The sequence below is a fragment of the Molossus molossus genome, unplaced genomic scaffold (genome assembly GCF_014108415.1).
Source record: "Molossus molossus isolate mMolMol1 unplaced genomic scaffold, mMolMol1.p scaffold_m16_p_10, whole genome shotgun sequence".
Taxonomy (NCBI): domain Eukaryota; kingdom Metazoa; phylum Chordata; class Mammalia; order Chiroptera; family Molossidae; genus Molossus; species Molossus molossus.
The window spans coordinates 52,298,212-52,313,904 of NW_023425345.1; the positions used below are offsets into that span (position 1 = coordinate 52,298,212).

Genomic DNA, 15,693 nt, shown 5'->3' on the forward strand with positions numbered 1-15,693 from the left:
CTTACTCACAGAGGGCCCTGTTCACTTCTCAACTCTCCAAGTCCTGGGTATTGTCTTGTTTCCTCTCATCCATCCAGTAAATTCCACAGGAGGGAGGCCTAGGCTCAGTCTCCCTCAGGGGCAGAGCAGGGTTTCTGACACGGGGATGACCTGTGTGGGCCACAACAGACCAATGGGCCTGGGGCGGGCAGTTTTCATGAGCTTGTGGAATGGGCTTGACCAGGAGTACACCTGGCTCTGACCTGGCCACACAGGAGTAAAATCTGTGCCCAGGGTTCAGACTCTGAGTAGGTAAGATAAATTTCCCCGCCTGCCACTGGGCCTCATTCCTCCACCCCAGCATCAAATGTCTGTTGTGTACTTGTGGTCATAGAGCACTGCCAAGTACCTGGATAGGAGGACAGAGAGCATGGACATTGTATTTCAGCAGAGACACAGTTCTTCTCTCTGTGTGTGTAATAAGAGCCAGTTAATCTGATCAAACAGTAAATGTGTGGAAAATTTTATCCTGCTGTGGACAGTAGAGTCTTCTGACCGTGGATCTGAGTGTTATCCTTTTTCCCACTGAACTGAACATTGCTGAGAGTCTCTCAAGAGTCTGAAAGCCCTCACGGTGGTGTTGTTTTTCCTAGGGTCCACAAACTCCCTGGAATTACATGTAGAAATGTGGGTGTGCGCACAGTATTGTAGCCATTCTGCACTATTTTAGGGAGTAGGGTAAAGCTTTTAACAGAGTCTCAAAGGAGGCCAGGGCCTGGAAAACTAAGAATGACAAGTCGAGGATTTTTAGGCAGGTGATTCCAAGATGCTGGAATTGGCCCTAAGAGAGTCCAGGAGGCAACTAAAGAGAATGCCTCGCCCTGGCTGGTTTGGCTCAGCGGTTAGAGCGTCGGCCTGCGGTCCAGAGAGACCCGGGTTCGGTTCCCGCTAAGGGCATGTACCTCAGTTGCAGTTTGTCCCCGACCCTGGTTGGGTTGTGCGGGAGGCAGCCACTCAATGTGTCCCTTTCACATTGATGTTTCTCTTTCTCTTCCTCTCTCTCCTTCCCACTCTATCTGAACAAAAAATGGAAAAATGTCCTTGGGTGAGGATTAAAAAAAAAAAGAGAGAGAGAGAATGCCTGCTAGGGGCAGGCACTTTGGAGGGGCTGTAAGTGGCCACTGCAAAGTCCACCCTACTAGGCACAGGCTGCTGTGCCCTTTAGATGCTGCCTGTGCCAGCCGGGTATTATGTCACTTTTCTAGCCTGGTCAAAGGAGTTGCCCAACTGGGCAATTGTACCTTATGGACTCAAAAAGTTCTGGGTGACAAGTAGAAACTTCCACCCTGTGTGATTAAAGGGAATAAGCACTTGAGGGAAGGGTAGCATAGGTTTGGGGAAGAAGGGTCACCAGAGAGTCCAGTTTGAGAGGAAGGGCTGATACACTTGCTCCCCATTCTATTACCACTAAGGGGCCATTTCCAAGCCCCTCCCATCTCTGCCCAACTCTTTGCCCCCACCTTTCCAGAAGCCTAATCTTATGTTCCTTGACCACCGGACTCTCTCATTGCATCCCTGATACTTGTTGGCCTTTGCTTTGTAAATGCTGCTAGAGGTCTGTCCTCCCTGGGGAAATGTGAGCTCCTCAAACAAATGGACTCACCAATACTCACACTCAGCTCCTCCTCCACTGCCTTCTCCAGCCTTATTCCACTTTTTAGCATCACCACTAATCCAGAAGGCAGGAAGGGGGCTTGGGGAAGGCCAGGAGAAGCAGCAGCTCTGTTGGAGTGGCCCCAGGGCATACTCTGGGAAGTGTGGTATCAGTTTCTGTGCTCGATATGGGTGCATGGGCACAGGAGGCCAACCCGGGAGACCCCCAGACACCATGTCCACCCAGGAGGAGGGCTCTGCTCCTGGAGACTTCCTACCTAATGATGCATCAGTCCCTCAGCCCCTTTCCTAGTTCTGGCTCTGTCATCAGTTCTCATGTGATTAAAAGAACTTCCTCTCTGGACTCAGGGTCCTCTGCCTCTCTTCCAGACCATTACCCTACCCCAACTGCCATCCTTCCGAGACAAGGTCACTCTCCACCTGAAACCCCTTCAATGACTCTTATTTTTTTTCCCAGATAAATACTTTTAGCATGGCAAGAATTTCAACTCAACACCTTTCTAGTGTCATTTCCTAAAACAAACCTAAGCTTCAGCCACATTAACCCTCTCAATATTTCACAAATACCTCTATGCCTCTCGGATTATGTCTATGCCATTTTCTCTTCTGGGAATGCCCTTCAACACCTCTTCTTTCCCTAGATACTCATGCTGTAAGGCCCAGCTCCAATCTGGCCCCCACTGTGGACTGTCCCAGCTATGCCACGCAGAAATAACATCACCTGGCTGTGTGATCCCAGAATGCATTGTTCCCATACAAAGGCTAAACTGAAACCAATGCTTATGGAGCTCTTCATCTAAGTACTCTGTGTCACATGAATTATCTCATTTATCACCTATCTCTCATCCCTTGTCCACCCTGTGAGGGAGCCAACTGTCTTTATTGTTAGAAGAGGAAACTGAGGTTCAGAGAGGCTAAGTATTTTGCACGAAAGTCACACAGCTGGGAAGAGCAAGAATTGGGATTTGATTCCTGGGTTTTGGCCTCTCAAGTCCATGCCCTTTCACATCTGTTAGGGGTATATTACAGGCCACACTGCTGTGGTTGATGTTGTAAGAGGCCATTTGACTCACGAGAGTTGTTAGCTTTTTCAGGGCAAGATCCATCTCATTTGTTATTTGTCATGGTATCTCGTATGCCTAGGTCAGTGTCAGGAATAAAATGCTCTGCAGATGTTTGTGGAGTTACTTTAAAAGGTATGGGTGGAAGCTTGGCGAGCAACATCACTTGCCTATTACCAGCTTTAGCAAACTGGGCTTTTGAGGTGGAATCTTTCAGGAGCAGATGAGGGGTCTAGCAGGTAGGAAACAAAGGAAAGGCCCATCCCCACCCTCTGCCCTGACCTCTCCCAACATTTCAGACTTGGAATTGGGCTTGGCAGCTCTAACGGAATCTTAAAAGCAAGAATTTCTACGCTTTTGGAGCTCTTTGGGTGAAGTGGGGATGAAGTCCAGGCTCTAGGAATGTGGTCTCCCTGCCTCTTGTTCCCCACCTTCCTGTTCCTACCTGCCTTCTCCCTGCTCCTGGCCTCTACGATGAGCTGTGATGCCAGGCAGCAGGCAGTGAGGGTGCTTGCTCCCTCGAGAGAACCTGCCCTCCTTCCCAGAATACCCTCTCCTCAGGGCCACCTCTAGCCTCACCCTCAGTGCTGGCATCATCCACCAGTATGATCTCCTTCAGCAGGATGGCAGGGGTGGTGTGTAGGACACTGTACACTGTGCGCAGCAGCGTGGACCAGGCCTCGTTGTGAAACACAATGATTACACTGGTGGTGGGAAGTGCTGGGCAGCGCCGAAACTTCTGGTCGACACATCTGGAAGGATGAAAGTGTAGCTAGAGCTCTCCAGGTCCCTCAGAGTACCAGGGGCAGGGAGGGCTCTGTGCATTGATCACCATAAACACCCACTGCTCCTTGGAACCACCAGCTTACATTCTCTGTTGCAATGGGAACAGCTGCTCCCTGTTCCCAGTTTACACTGTATTTGCCACCTACTCTGAGCCTCTACACAGGTCCTAGCCAACTTACTCCCAACTCATTTTCCCCGGAGCTGGCTTGGTGCCCCAGCTGTGACTGAGGGTTCCTCCCTGCTCCCCTTCTCACTTCTCTCATCTGCTCTAGAGTTCCCAGGGCTGACTCTCTTCCTCAGTGATATGTGTGCTGCATAAAGTGTAATCTAATCCAGAGGTCCCAGAGGGGAAGTAATAAAGGGCAAATTTGACATCTGAAAAAAGTGACTACAATTTTCATACTCTTCTTGTTACGCTTTACAGTTCTTCTCTAATCCATTTCCTCATTAATTCCCTGTAATTTGACACTACTGTCACAATCAATTTCCTGTGACCTTATCTCTATCCTCCTCCACTCTAATCACTCTGTGGCACTCGGTCATGCTAAGGTGGGGGTGGGAATGTGTGGATCCTGGATCTCAAGGAACCATGTAGCCTATTTTCTCATGGAGCCTCCAGAGGAGACACCCAAACTTCCTCCTCTGGCTGCCCTTATGGCCCAATACCCTTCCCTGCTGAGAAGCTCATGACACTTCCAAGTGACTCCAACTTCTACGACTATAATACTTGGTCAATTCTGAGGAACCCCAGGTTCACAATCTTAAAGGTTCACAAATCATGAATTTGGAGACAGCAGCTGCCACGTGATAGAAAGCCAAAAGGGTGTAACTTTTGAGTTGGGAAAGACAAGTCTAAATAAGAAAGACACAAATCTTTGACTTGAGAACAGTGTGAACACAACTACAACCACATTAAAGTAAGGTGGCTTACAGCTCAAAGATCTAAGTGCTGGTTCACTGCCACAAATAAAAGTATAAACAGCTTCAAATAAAGGTTGGAATGAATTCACGGTCCTGTGCACCCTCACTGCAGGAAGGAAATCAGGAGGTGTGGGGATAGTCCTGGACTCCTAGGGCCGCGGTCAGGAAACATCCCTTTCTCAGCAGCTCAGCAGCAGCGACCCATAGTTTCCATGGAGGCCTCAGCAGAGGGCAAGGCCCCGAATCAGTGGCCTGGAATCGGTCCCTCTCGGTCACCCCTATGCCAGGTCCTGGCCCCAGGCCCTGAGTTCTTTTCCTGTATCCTGTCACCTTCATAATTGTGTTTCACACTCACAGGCCTCCCTAAGCCTCTTGCCTGTCCAGAATACTCCTGAACTCCAACCCCTGGCATAAGGGCAATGGGTCAGAAAAGGAGTAAGGGTACAGAAGAAATCCTTGTCCATATTCTAAAATCCCCATCAGCTGTTCTCTCTCATTGATGTTTCTCTCTCTCTCTCCCTCTCCCTTCTTCTCTCTCAAATCAACAAAGAAGAAAAGAATTAAAATCCCCATCAGCTCTTTACCGGGCAGGCACTTGAACCTAGGCCATGACAATACCAGCCACGACTTTGGCAGAGTCCTGGCCTCACCCTATGACTCTGGGCACTACTTACTCAGGGGGTCGAGTGTCTGGCCCCAGGGCCCTCTGTAGGGAGATCCGGTCACTGGCAAAGGCATTGAAGCAGTGTTTCTTATAGCCCTTTTCCTTTTCCTCGGTCTCCAGGGGAGTCCACTCATTCTTCTGAAATGCTTTCCCATCTGCCCCAGGGCCGTTGGGATCCTGTGGTGGCCGTTCCCAGAAGGGCTTCAGCTCACCTGGGGTATAGAACCCAGGGAGGCAGGACTTGTTTGTGGAGATCAGTGTCTCCTGGGGCTCTGGAGCCCTGATCTGGAGCTTGGGCATCGAATCCTTGAGGTTGTTCATGGCCCCCACCATGAGGTCCAGGACGTGATCCTTCTGGCTCACCAAGGACTTCAGCCATGGTTTCTCTGTGGCCTGTTCCCTGCTGCTCACATCCCTCTGCAGGATGAAGAGGAAGAGCACAAAGGCGCTGCCCACCATGGCCAGGCGCAGGGGCATATAGTGTCTGCGGAGGAGCCTCATCCTCTGGAACCAGTGGGTATCCCAGCTGAGTCAGCTTGAGTGCTGGGCCTGACCCTGGAAATAGCTTGATATGTCGGGTGGCCACACCTTGGGGCCTCAGCCTGAGAAGGGAGGGGATGAAGGGGAGAAATAAGCCAAGGCAGGGGTGGAGAAGGAGTCAGGGGGTTTGGGGCTCAAGACCAGGCTCTGTTGCTGAATGGTGACATCATCCTATTTAATCACTTAACTTTCCTGCTTCTAAATTTCTTCCATCCATAAAATGAGGAGACCAGAATCAGAGTTTCTCTCCTGCCCCAAGATTCTGACATTAGTGGATCTAGAATAACCAGAACACTATAACTCTAAATGCAGAGATTTAACAGAAATAACCACTTTGGGAGACAATTTGGCATTATCAAGTAAAATTTAAAATGTACACACCCTATGATGCTACAATTCCACTTCTAGTTTTATATTCCAGACAAACTCCTGTGCACATGAGTCAGGAGGCACGTACCAGAATGTTTTTAGTAGCGCTAACTAAAATGGCAAAAATAGCAACCATCCAAATGCCCATCAGCAGTAGAATGAGTAAATAAGAGTATGGACTATATCCACATCACGGAGCATTCTACAGTAGTGACCAAGTATGAACCACTTCTACACGCAACAGCACAGATGTGACGTCGAGAGAAAATGAGCTGCAAAGAAATATGTACAGTATAGTTGTATTTATAGAAAACTGTGGCCCTGGCCAGTTTGGCTCAGCAGTTGGGGCGTCAGCCTGCGGTCCAGAAAGACTTGGGTTCAGTTCCTGCTAAGGGCGCATGCCTCGGTTGCAGTTTGTTCCCGGCCCTGGTTGGTTGTGTGAGTGGCAGCCACTCGATGTGTCCCTTTCACGTCAACGTTTCTCTCTCTCTCTCTCTTCCTCTCTCTCCCTCCCACTCTGTCTGAACAAAAAAATGGAAAAATGTCCTTGGGTGAGGATAAAAAAAAAAAAAGGAAAATTGTGAAACACAATATATTGTTCATGAATACAAAATGAATATTCGGTAAAGTTATAAAGAAAACTAAAGGAGTGATGAAACCAAAGTTTCTGAAGGAGAAAAGATATGGGGATAGAGGCACATGGGGACTTCAAAATGAAGTGTTTTTTCTTCAAATAGACGGTGGCCATTACTGTTGTTATTCTTTATATCCTAAACATATTTTATAAACATTCTTCTGTATCTACTCATATTTAATTAAAAATATTTAAGATCTTATGACAACACCTCTAGGCAGGACTGAGCTTTGGTGGACATTAGCTTACAGCCCCACACACATACATGATCCCACAGCTCAGAGGACGGATGTTTGCAAAACTTTCTGTGGAGCCCTGGGTGGTGTTGCTCAGTGGTTAGAGTGTTGGCTCACACACCGAAGGGTCATGGGTTCGATTCTCAGTCAAGGGCACATACCTGGGTTGCAGGTTGGATCCCTGGCCTCTGCTGAGGTGTGTGCAGGAGGCAACAAGTCGATGTCTTTCTCACATCGGTGTTTCTTTCTCTCCCCCCACCCCCGCCCCTTCCACTCTCTAAAAATCAATGGAAAAATCCTCAGATGAGGATGAACAAAACAAAACAAAACAAAACGAAACAAAACAAAACAAAACAGCATTCTGTGGAGAGATCTGGAAACATAAGGCTCCCTTGTTAGGCACCAGATGTTCACAGCAATAGACCTGGGCACAGAGCCAAGTTCTGCCCCTTCTAGTAATAATAGCACCTACCTCCTAGGGTTGTTAGAAGGATTAATAAGTTCAATAAATAACTATGGAAAAAGCTTAGTAGTCTCTGCACACAGTAAAATCTGAAAAAGTATGTATTTATCATTAGTGGCTGTGGTACCCTTGGACTAATTACTTAATCTCTCTAAGCCTCAATTTCCTCATAAAGTGGGGGTAACTAATACTTAACTCACAGGGTTGTGGTGATGATTAAATCAGAGATAATGTAGGTAAAATCCTCGGCAGAGTGTGAGCACATACTAAGCCCTCAATAAACGGTATCAATTATTTCTACTATTATAATTAATAAATTTCTGCTCAGCTTTCCAGGATTTTTCCTCAAGCACCTGGTCCTCGGCCAAAGCCACACTCATTACCCCGTGGCATGCCTTGCTTAAGAGTAACTTCAGTTGAGCTATTTAATGCCGTTACAAGGAGTTTACCTAAACACACAAGTTCCTGCCTGTGGAGAAGCCTGGTATTCAGGGTCACTTGGATCTGGGGAATATGATCTCAAGGGGGTGCATGGGACACTTTGGGCTGGGAGAGACAGGTGGTTTTCTTTTATAGCATCAGACTCAGCAGAAGCATCAAAAGTCAAATAAAAGGAAATCTTTTTGAGTGTCTATTTTGTATTAGATGTCGTCTTGGAGATGGAAGAGATGTGTTCATTTTGCCAGTACTGATGGAGTATCTGCTGTATGCCAGGTACTCTGCTAGATGGGGAAGAGATGAGCGAGCCCAATCTTCAAGGAGCGTGCAGTCAACTGGGGCAGTCAGATTTTAAACAGAGATCCATCAGTGAGAAGATGGCATAAGAGAGGCACTCTTGGGTGCTGAGGGAGACAGGATACAGGGAACTCAGCAAGCGGGGGAGGGTGATATTTGTGAAGAGGTCCTGAGGGGCAGGAGTTTGGGCTGAGCACTAACCCACAAGTTGGAGTTGGCCAGGAGAAGTGAGCACACACAGGCCTAGAGGCAGCAGACAGCATAGCCAGTCAAAGAACAGCAAGTAGACTGGGTGGTGGGAATATGAAGTCTGATCAAAGTAGCAGAGGATGGGTCTAGAGAGGCAGCTACCACCAAATCATCATGACAAGGAGTTTGCCTGTTGACCTGAGGTATGAGGAGCAATACAGGATCAGTGGGGAGCCCAGCATGACAGGAAGAACAATATGATAGCTGGTGGAGGGTATCTAGGAGACAGACCTGACTGGCAGCTGGATGGCCAGTTAAGAGGGGCTTGGGCGTCTCACCCAAGATAGCAGCATTGCTGATGGAGGAGGGAGAATATGGTGCTAGAAAACCTCCCGTAGGTGAAAGGTGAAACAGTTCACTCTAGCTGGGGCACAGAGGTATGAGACAATTGCTTTCCCATGGGATTTTAGAATCTAGCTGGAGAACATGAACTAGTACCACTGAGTCCATGTAGCACCTGTCCAGGGAGGGGACAGGAGCAGAAAAAAGATCTTTCACTAAATACCCTTTTGTACTTTGAACCTGATTATATTACCTAGTCAAAAATTTACAAAATTAAAACATTAGCAGAGACAGTAAGTGTCAAGTTGAAAAGGTAGAGTTCTCCATGAGCTTGAAAAAGGCTTCAAGGAAGAAATGGGAACTCGGGGTAGTGGCAGTTTCCTTCACCAGAGGCTGAGCTATGCTGGGCCAGCCCAAGGAGTTCTGCTTGAGCTAGACATCTCCTAACTCCTGAAACCCCCTCAGCTAAGCACAAACAGAGCCCCACAAAATGGGGAAGTGTTTGCCACGACAGTGTTGAACTGTCCTGCAGGCTGCACTTCCCTGGTATTTTCTGTTACCTTGCCACAAGAGCAAGAAAAGAGGGAGCACAATTAGAAACAAAGGTGTAGTAATAGGTTAGTTACCAGCTGCTGCGAAGTGCTCAAGACTCACCTCCTCCAGGAAGGCCTCCCCGACCGAGTTGCTCAGAATCACCCAGGTCACTTCAACTCCTTCTTCCTGGCATTGCGTTGTGGGGTAGGCCTTTAATCCTTTATTTCCCCTAGAGAAAGAGACCTAGGGTTAAATTGAGCCCTTATCAGGCATGTGTTCTCTCAATGCAACCTGGCAGTCTAAGACTTTCTCTATGGAGCCTGCAATTCCTCAAGATACTAACCACATCCTGAAATGAAAGGAGACACCCGTGATTAGCCTTGGCAGTAAGGGACTCAGTCTAGTTTGTTTGCTCAGCATGCAGGCGATAGGAAGAGTCCTTAGAAGAGACACATTATCTGATGGAAGGAGCAAGGCAGAAGACTGGGATTAAGGATTCCTGCTCTCTGGAGTGTGGTTAGCAAGGTCAGGGAGATCACCGCTCCACCAGCCTTGCTGAAGGAATAGCCCCTCTTGTATGTGGTACTTTGTCAAGTGCAAGGGCTTCACAGGATCCTTCTTCACCTTTGGTTCCCACTGTATGGCCACCAAACGAAGTATAGTGGCCAGTGTGCCCACAGCCGTCATCCACTCATTCCCTTTCTGTTGATGCTGAGCATTCATTCCCAATCCGTTTTCCTCCAGCCACTCTTGAGATTTTCAACACATCGGACCATCTTGGTTTCAGTAATGAGATGATGCCAAAACAAAAATTCACCTTCTCCCACTGGTCTAAGGGAACTGAGCCTTCACCCAGCTCAGTGTCTATCAAATCGCTGATTGTAAACCACTATAGGATTATGAAATAAATCAAAATTGTTGCAAATCAGCATGAAAAAACTTTTAAAAAGATCAGAACTGGAACAGGACAAAAAAGAAAATACCAAAGTATGTCACATGTAATGTAGGCATTGTTTTGTTAAAATTTCATTTGTTATTATACATAGTGCAGTTTTAAGCTTTAATAACTTCAGAAACAGAAACACTACAGACTTTCAAAGAACATCATTTGAAAGTTTGATTTAAATTTCTTTTATCTTTTTGAGTATTATAAATTCTGAATGCATTCTTATTTTAGTATTTGTCACAATCCACTGATGATAAACACTTCCTGATACAAACTTAAATAGAAAATTTGTTATTCAAAATTCATAAAGGTAAAAAAAAGGGATATTACTACATTTTCAAATTGTGTGGGGTTTTTTTGTTGTTGTTAGTTTGTAAAATTCATACTTCTGATGTGATTTAAGTGTAAAACTGCCCTAAGACTTTTGAGATACCCTGTCACATGTTAAGTGAGTATGAAATTTTGTTGTAAAATGTCTTTCTTACTTTGGTCCAGTCATAAAAATCTAAAAGCTAATGACACATTCCAATCCCTCCATTTTACTTCCTAGCCTCCTCCAATAAGCCCCTTAGCAGACTGTTTATACTTCTACCCTGGACCAGTCACAGCCTTCCCCGTGTGGGAGGGGCCTGTTCTCTCTCACACCTCTGTGAACTCCTAGACCAGAGAGGCCAAGTTGTTTTCACTTCTTTATCACTTGCAAAGTCTAGCATAAGTTTAGTATATAGGAAGTACTCCATAAACTCTTGTTAAATCAGATGAAGACAGTTTTGAATGCACTTATTCCAACAAACATTGGGTTACATGGTATTCTGTTGTTAAGCATTAGTGTGCCACTTTGACTAGGTCTGTCTGTGAGTCCAGCACCCTCGTTTTACAGGTGAGGCCAGAGTGGTTAGCTGACTTCTCTATTGTCACACAGCATGTGGCTCCCAGGAACAGATGGCAGTCTCCTAACTCCCAGGCCACTGCTCTGTTCCTGTATCTTACCTACTGCTTGGAGGTCCCCTGCAGAGTTTGGAGACTGGGTGTTGCTCTCCTGAGCCTGGGGCAGGGCTGTTTTCCTGAGTGTCCTAACTTCACTCTCAGACCACCTTCCCACCCCAACTCCCACTCAGGGGTACAAATGCTTTAAAGATGCCCAAACTGGAAGACCCAAGCAAAGTTTCAGCTTTTATGAAAGCCAGGGTAAACCACACAGAACACACCCTTGCTGGCCAGGTGGCTTCTTTGTAACAAAGTTTTTTTTTCTGTTTATCAGCTGAGCTGTTCACCTCCGGAGTACGGAGGACGTGGCAGCCAGGAAGTAAGACACCACCCCAGGGATGTTTGTTCAAGTTAGTCAGACTAAGGCTCAATTATAGGTTTCTTAGAAAAGAGATGACTGTCGCCACTCTCACCCAGGGTGCAGGTGTGTGGAGATGGACATCATGTTGGGGAGGGGACAGGTCGCTTTCAAGCTGCTAGTGAGGGGAAGAGGCCAGGTCGCTTTCAAGCTACTAGTGAGGGGAAGGGGCCAAGAGGCTGCTTTCTTCCTTACCATCAAACACAGCACTCATTTCACTTCCTCTGTTCTCATGCTTTAACAAAGTAGCAAATGATCTCCTTCAAACCCCTCCTCCCAACTCTGACCCTTCTGATTACAGAATGCTGGGAGGTTTTCACTTTTCTCTATAATTACACCTTTAAGACATTTCAGTTATGGTGGCTTATTTTCCCAGAAAGACACACTGAAAATTATTTCTGTAGCTAGTCTATCAAGTTCTTTCCCCAGCATATCTAGGTTCCTTTTATGTTTGCATTTTAAGCTTAAATTACCCAAACATAGATTTTCAATTGAAATAAACTATCCAACTTTGCTCACACTATATACCCAGAACAGTGCTTGGCATATATATAGCAGGCACTCAGCAAATATCTGTTGATTTTATTACAAATTTTTAAAAGTCCCCGAAAATAAAAATATACGTAACCAAAGAGGAAGTTCAACAGCTAGCTCACGGGTTTTCACTGGCTTTACTCCCAGGCCCTGACAGGTGGGGCAGGGGCAAGCAACTGTACTCAAACTAAGTGTTGAGACTGCTGGTCCCTAGGAAAGCAGGGATGAAGGAGAAACCTTAGGTGGGCATGAGGTGGGACTTCCTAAACCTTGGTGACAGGCTGGGTTTGAGGGAAGGCAAAAACAGGAACTTGAATTGGGTCTTATCATGTCATTTGGGGGTGGGGGAGAGTGGTGGTGATGAGAGGGGTTTAAGAGGAGAGGTGTTCCTGAAGCTTGGACTGGTCTCCAGACTGGGGTAGGGGTGATGGGAGAGGGCAGAACTGAAATATTTCCATCTCTTCTCATCCCACAGTCTGCTCCTGGCTGTAGGCCTTCTACTTAGGGCCACCACATATTCAACATGCCACATCCTGAACTCAGGGTCTGTGCCCTATCCCTTAACCTAGCCAGTGTTCCCAATTTCCCCATTGCAGCCTGTAGCATTGAGATCCTAGAAACGACCTCTGCCCCTGCCCCACTCCCAGGTGTGTAGTTTTAAATCCCTTCTCAATTTCAGGTTCACCCCATACCTACTGCCAAATTCTGCTGATTCATTCCCTGCCTCCTGGATCCTCCTCTTCCTCTCTACTCAAAACCTTCCTCTGAGAATGTGCCTTTATCACCCAACATCTGGAGGATAAGCAGAAGCTGCCTGCCGCCTCCTTCGCCTCAGGCCTCCCTCTCCCTTTCACAATCAGAATAGCCATATTCATTTCTTTAGCACCATTTGACTGCAAGTTTCTACATGGCCTAGACAATGTGCTTCCTGTTTACTCCTCACCATCACTGGTTATCACATTTGTCTGTCCTTTGTTCTCTGTTATGTGTCAGATGTAGAGCTGAGAGTGATTTGGTTTCTTCCTTCCTTCAAATCTCTATGTAGGGCTCAGGACCAGGTTGCACAGGGTATAGGAGAACCACCTGACCCCACAGGGCTCCTACGTGCCACAAAAGAGTCTTCTAACAGTCCTTTTAATCCCCAGACTGAAGCTATCCTTGTTCACGGTACAAGCCTTTTACATAGCACAATTACAGCATTGAGCTTGACATCGAGACAGTCACTGCCCTGCACTTGACCTTTCTTTTATTCAAAACCTTACTCTCATTCCCATCAAATGAGAACAGACATTTTGGGCTTTCCCAGAGAGGAGCAGAGGGCTGTATGAAGAGCTGGGTTCACCCAAGTCTTTGGCCCAGCCATTCACTGGGTCCCTCTTGTGCACAGACACCTACTCTGGTCTTCAGCTTCACTTCCAGAGCTGGAGATGTAGGAATATGTCTGTGAGAGCCAGAGGAGGTTTAAGACAATACCACCACTTTTTCAATTAGTACATACCATATCAAGTCAAGTAACAGTTATCTTCCACATTTTACACAGAAGGAAACAGAAGCACAGGTAGGTGAAGTAACTTGATCAAAGTCACATAGCTAAGAAGTAGCAAAGGCAGGCCCATGTTTCCCCAAAGCCCACTCACTGCCTAAACCATGACACCACACTGCCTTGCATTTGGCTGGTGCTTGGAGCTTTGCTAAAGCTCTTTCATATACACCTTCTCATTTGCTCCCCACCCAGGGAGTGTTTGTGTGTTTTGGCCAAGATTAGACAGCGACGGGGCTGTCGGTTGCCTGCCTCCATTATACCCACTGCTTTCTCAAACTGAGAGGCCCTCAGCACTAGGGTTAACTACCCTTCCTATTCCCAACTTCTGTTCTAGGCACTGGCTACATGGACCAAGCCCATGGTCATATTTCCTGTCCAGATTTCTCCTGAACTTGGACTAAGATGTTTCTGATCTCAGAGGGCATCTGACATGTATCAGGGCCTCCCCTTTCATACCTGAGTTCTTCTATATTGCTATGGGTGGGAGTCAGCTGTCCTTTCAACTGTGGGCAGTGATTACCAAGGATGAGGCCATCTTGAGCAGTCCAGTATCCAGACTACCTTTTCCGTTTGACAGTTCTGCCCTGTTTTCTGTCCTGGTGCCCTTGAAAGTGTTGCCTCTGGATACTTAAAGTGCATGGCATTTCTGAGGAACAGGAGCTAGGGAAGTACATGCAATGGTACTGACTTCTGCGGGATAATTGGAAGCAGTAGTACCCTCATCTTAGAGCGTAATATTCATCACATGAATTTCCTTTTTCATTCTTTTTACCTTTCTTGTGATGGGTAGGGACACAGCAGATCTGTCTGTAAGGAGAATAGGGCCTGAGTAGTGTACACACATCTCTGGTAAAATGAACACAAGCCCTAGGTTCCTTGGTGTGTCCAGAGTTGTTAACCAAGCTCAGTGGGTCTGAGGGTGTGTTGAGAGCACAGCATCAAAAACCTCCCTGGGATTGTTGCTATGGGTTGTTGGCCAATAGAAGGGGTCTGTTCTGAGCTTTAATGGCAAACAGAACCCACTCCATCCCCCACTCTCACCCCCGCACAGGAGAGCTCTGTCCTACCCTCTGTGGAGGTTCTGGGACAACTGGTTCTGGGGGCAAGTAGCAAACTGTTTCTCCTTTTGGTTAGCCTGGGGTTTGGAACAAATGACAGGGAAATGGGAAGTTGGTGACAGTCACAGTCATGAACACGCATCAGACTCCCATAACACCACACAGCTCCCATCTGCAAAAGGCTCAAGCCTCCCGAGGGAGGGCATCCGAGATGGACCCCACTAGGAGGCATGTTTTGGCTTGCCCCTTCTGCTAAGGAGCATCCTGACACTAGCGGGAGGGAACCTTTCTGAAAGATTTTCTGTAGCGGGGCACATGGGGTGGCCCAAACGGAGAGACTGGGCACACAGGGGAAGAGGCGGCTGCACGAGTGGGCGAAGGAAAGAGTGTAGAGCCCCGAAGGAAGTGTTATGGCTTGTCCCTCCCCCAACCCACCCCTACGAGCCACAGAGGTCTGAGCCTTTCTTTCATCCACCCTTTCAGTAAGGCGCAAAGGTGGAGGGGTTCCTACGGAGGGAGGAGCTAGAGTCCACCAGGACAGATTGGGGCCAGCCTGGCCCACCTCTTCATTTTACTGTGGGGGATGGCGAGGAGGAAGAGGGGGAGAAGGTCGGCAGAGAGCAAGGACTTGGCAGAAGCGGGAGACTGGAGGGAAGTCCCGAGGAGGACAGCTCTGGTTCCAAGCCAGGGGGAGGGTCGCAGAGGTAGGGGAGAGTCGCAGGGGCCAGTGAGGACCGCGGGCTGCTTCTGCCGCTTACCTGTCGCGCCGAGGCAGAGCCGCAGCCGCGCCGCTGAGCAGCTCACGGGTTTTCCGACGGGACGTCCTGGAGGGCGGGGCCGGGGCCGGGCCTGCGAGGCCGGGCGCGTCCTCCGTGCCCCTCCCAGGCCAGGTGCCGGCGGCCCCCCGCGGTGCCCTGCAGCCCCGCTGCTGGCCGCGCCACGCCCGGCCCGGCAGCTCCCAGGGCGGCCCGGAGGCCGGGGCGGGTGGGGGCTCCCCCACCCCCACCCATGCATCTCCCCTCCGCCTGCTGGTCGCTGCCAGGAGAACAGCTTCTCCAGATCTCAGCCCGTCCCAGGGGCAGTCTCCGCGGCCAGGCTCCCGGCGCGGAGAAACGATCGGAGGGTGCCAGCCATCCCAAA

General features: G+C 48.2%; 1 protein-coding gene across 7 annotated transcripts in view; it reads right to left on the reverse strand.

Annotated features, from left to right (window-relative positions):
- GALNT6 (polypeptide N-acetylgalactosaminyltransferase 6) overlaps positions 1-15,388 on the reverse strand; it is a 33,445-nt gene extending 18,057 nt beyond the window's left edge. For 3 of the 7 annotated variants that reach the window (XM_036251276.1, XM_036251269.1, XM_036251275.1), the window contains exons 1-4: positions 15,312-15,388; positions 9,248-9,356; positions 5,096-5,687; positions 3,294-3,466 (exon numbers count right to left, since the gene is read on the reverse strand). In XM_036251276.1, coding sequence (XP_036107169.1) covers positions 3,294-3,466; positions 5,096-5,586 — 664 coding nt within the window. In that variant the 5' untranslated portion in view covers positions 5,587-5,687; positions 9,248-9,356; positions 15,312-15,388. Of the gene's footprint in view, positions 1-3,293; positions 3,467-5,095; positions 5,688-9,219; positions 10,181-11,063; positions 11,627-12,648; positions 13,580-15,311 lie in introns of those variants that run through there. The other 4 variants (XM_036251274.1, XM_036251273.1, XM_036251272.1 and 1 more) reach the window with 4 other exon arrangements.
- Positions 15,389-15,693: the final 305 nt, after the last annotated feature.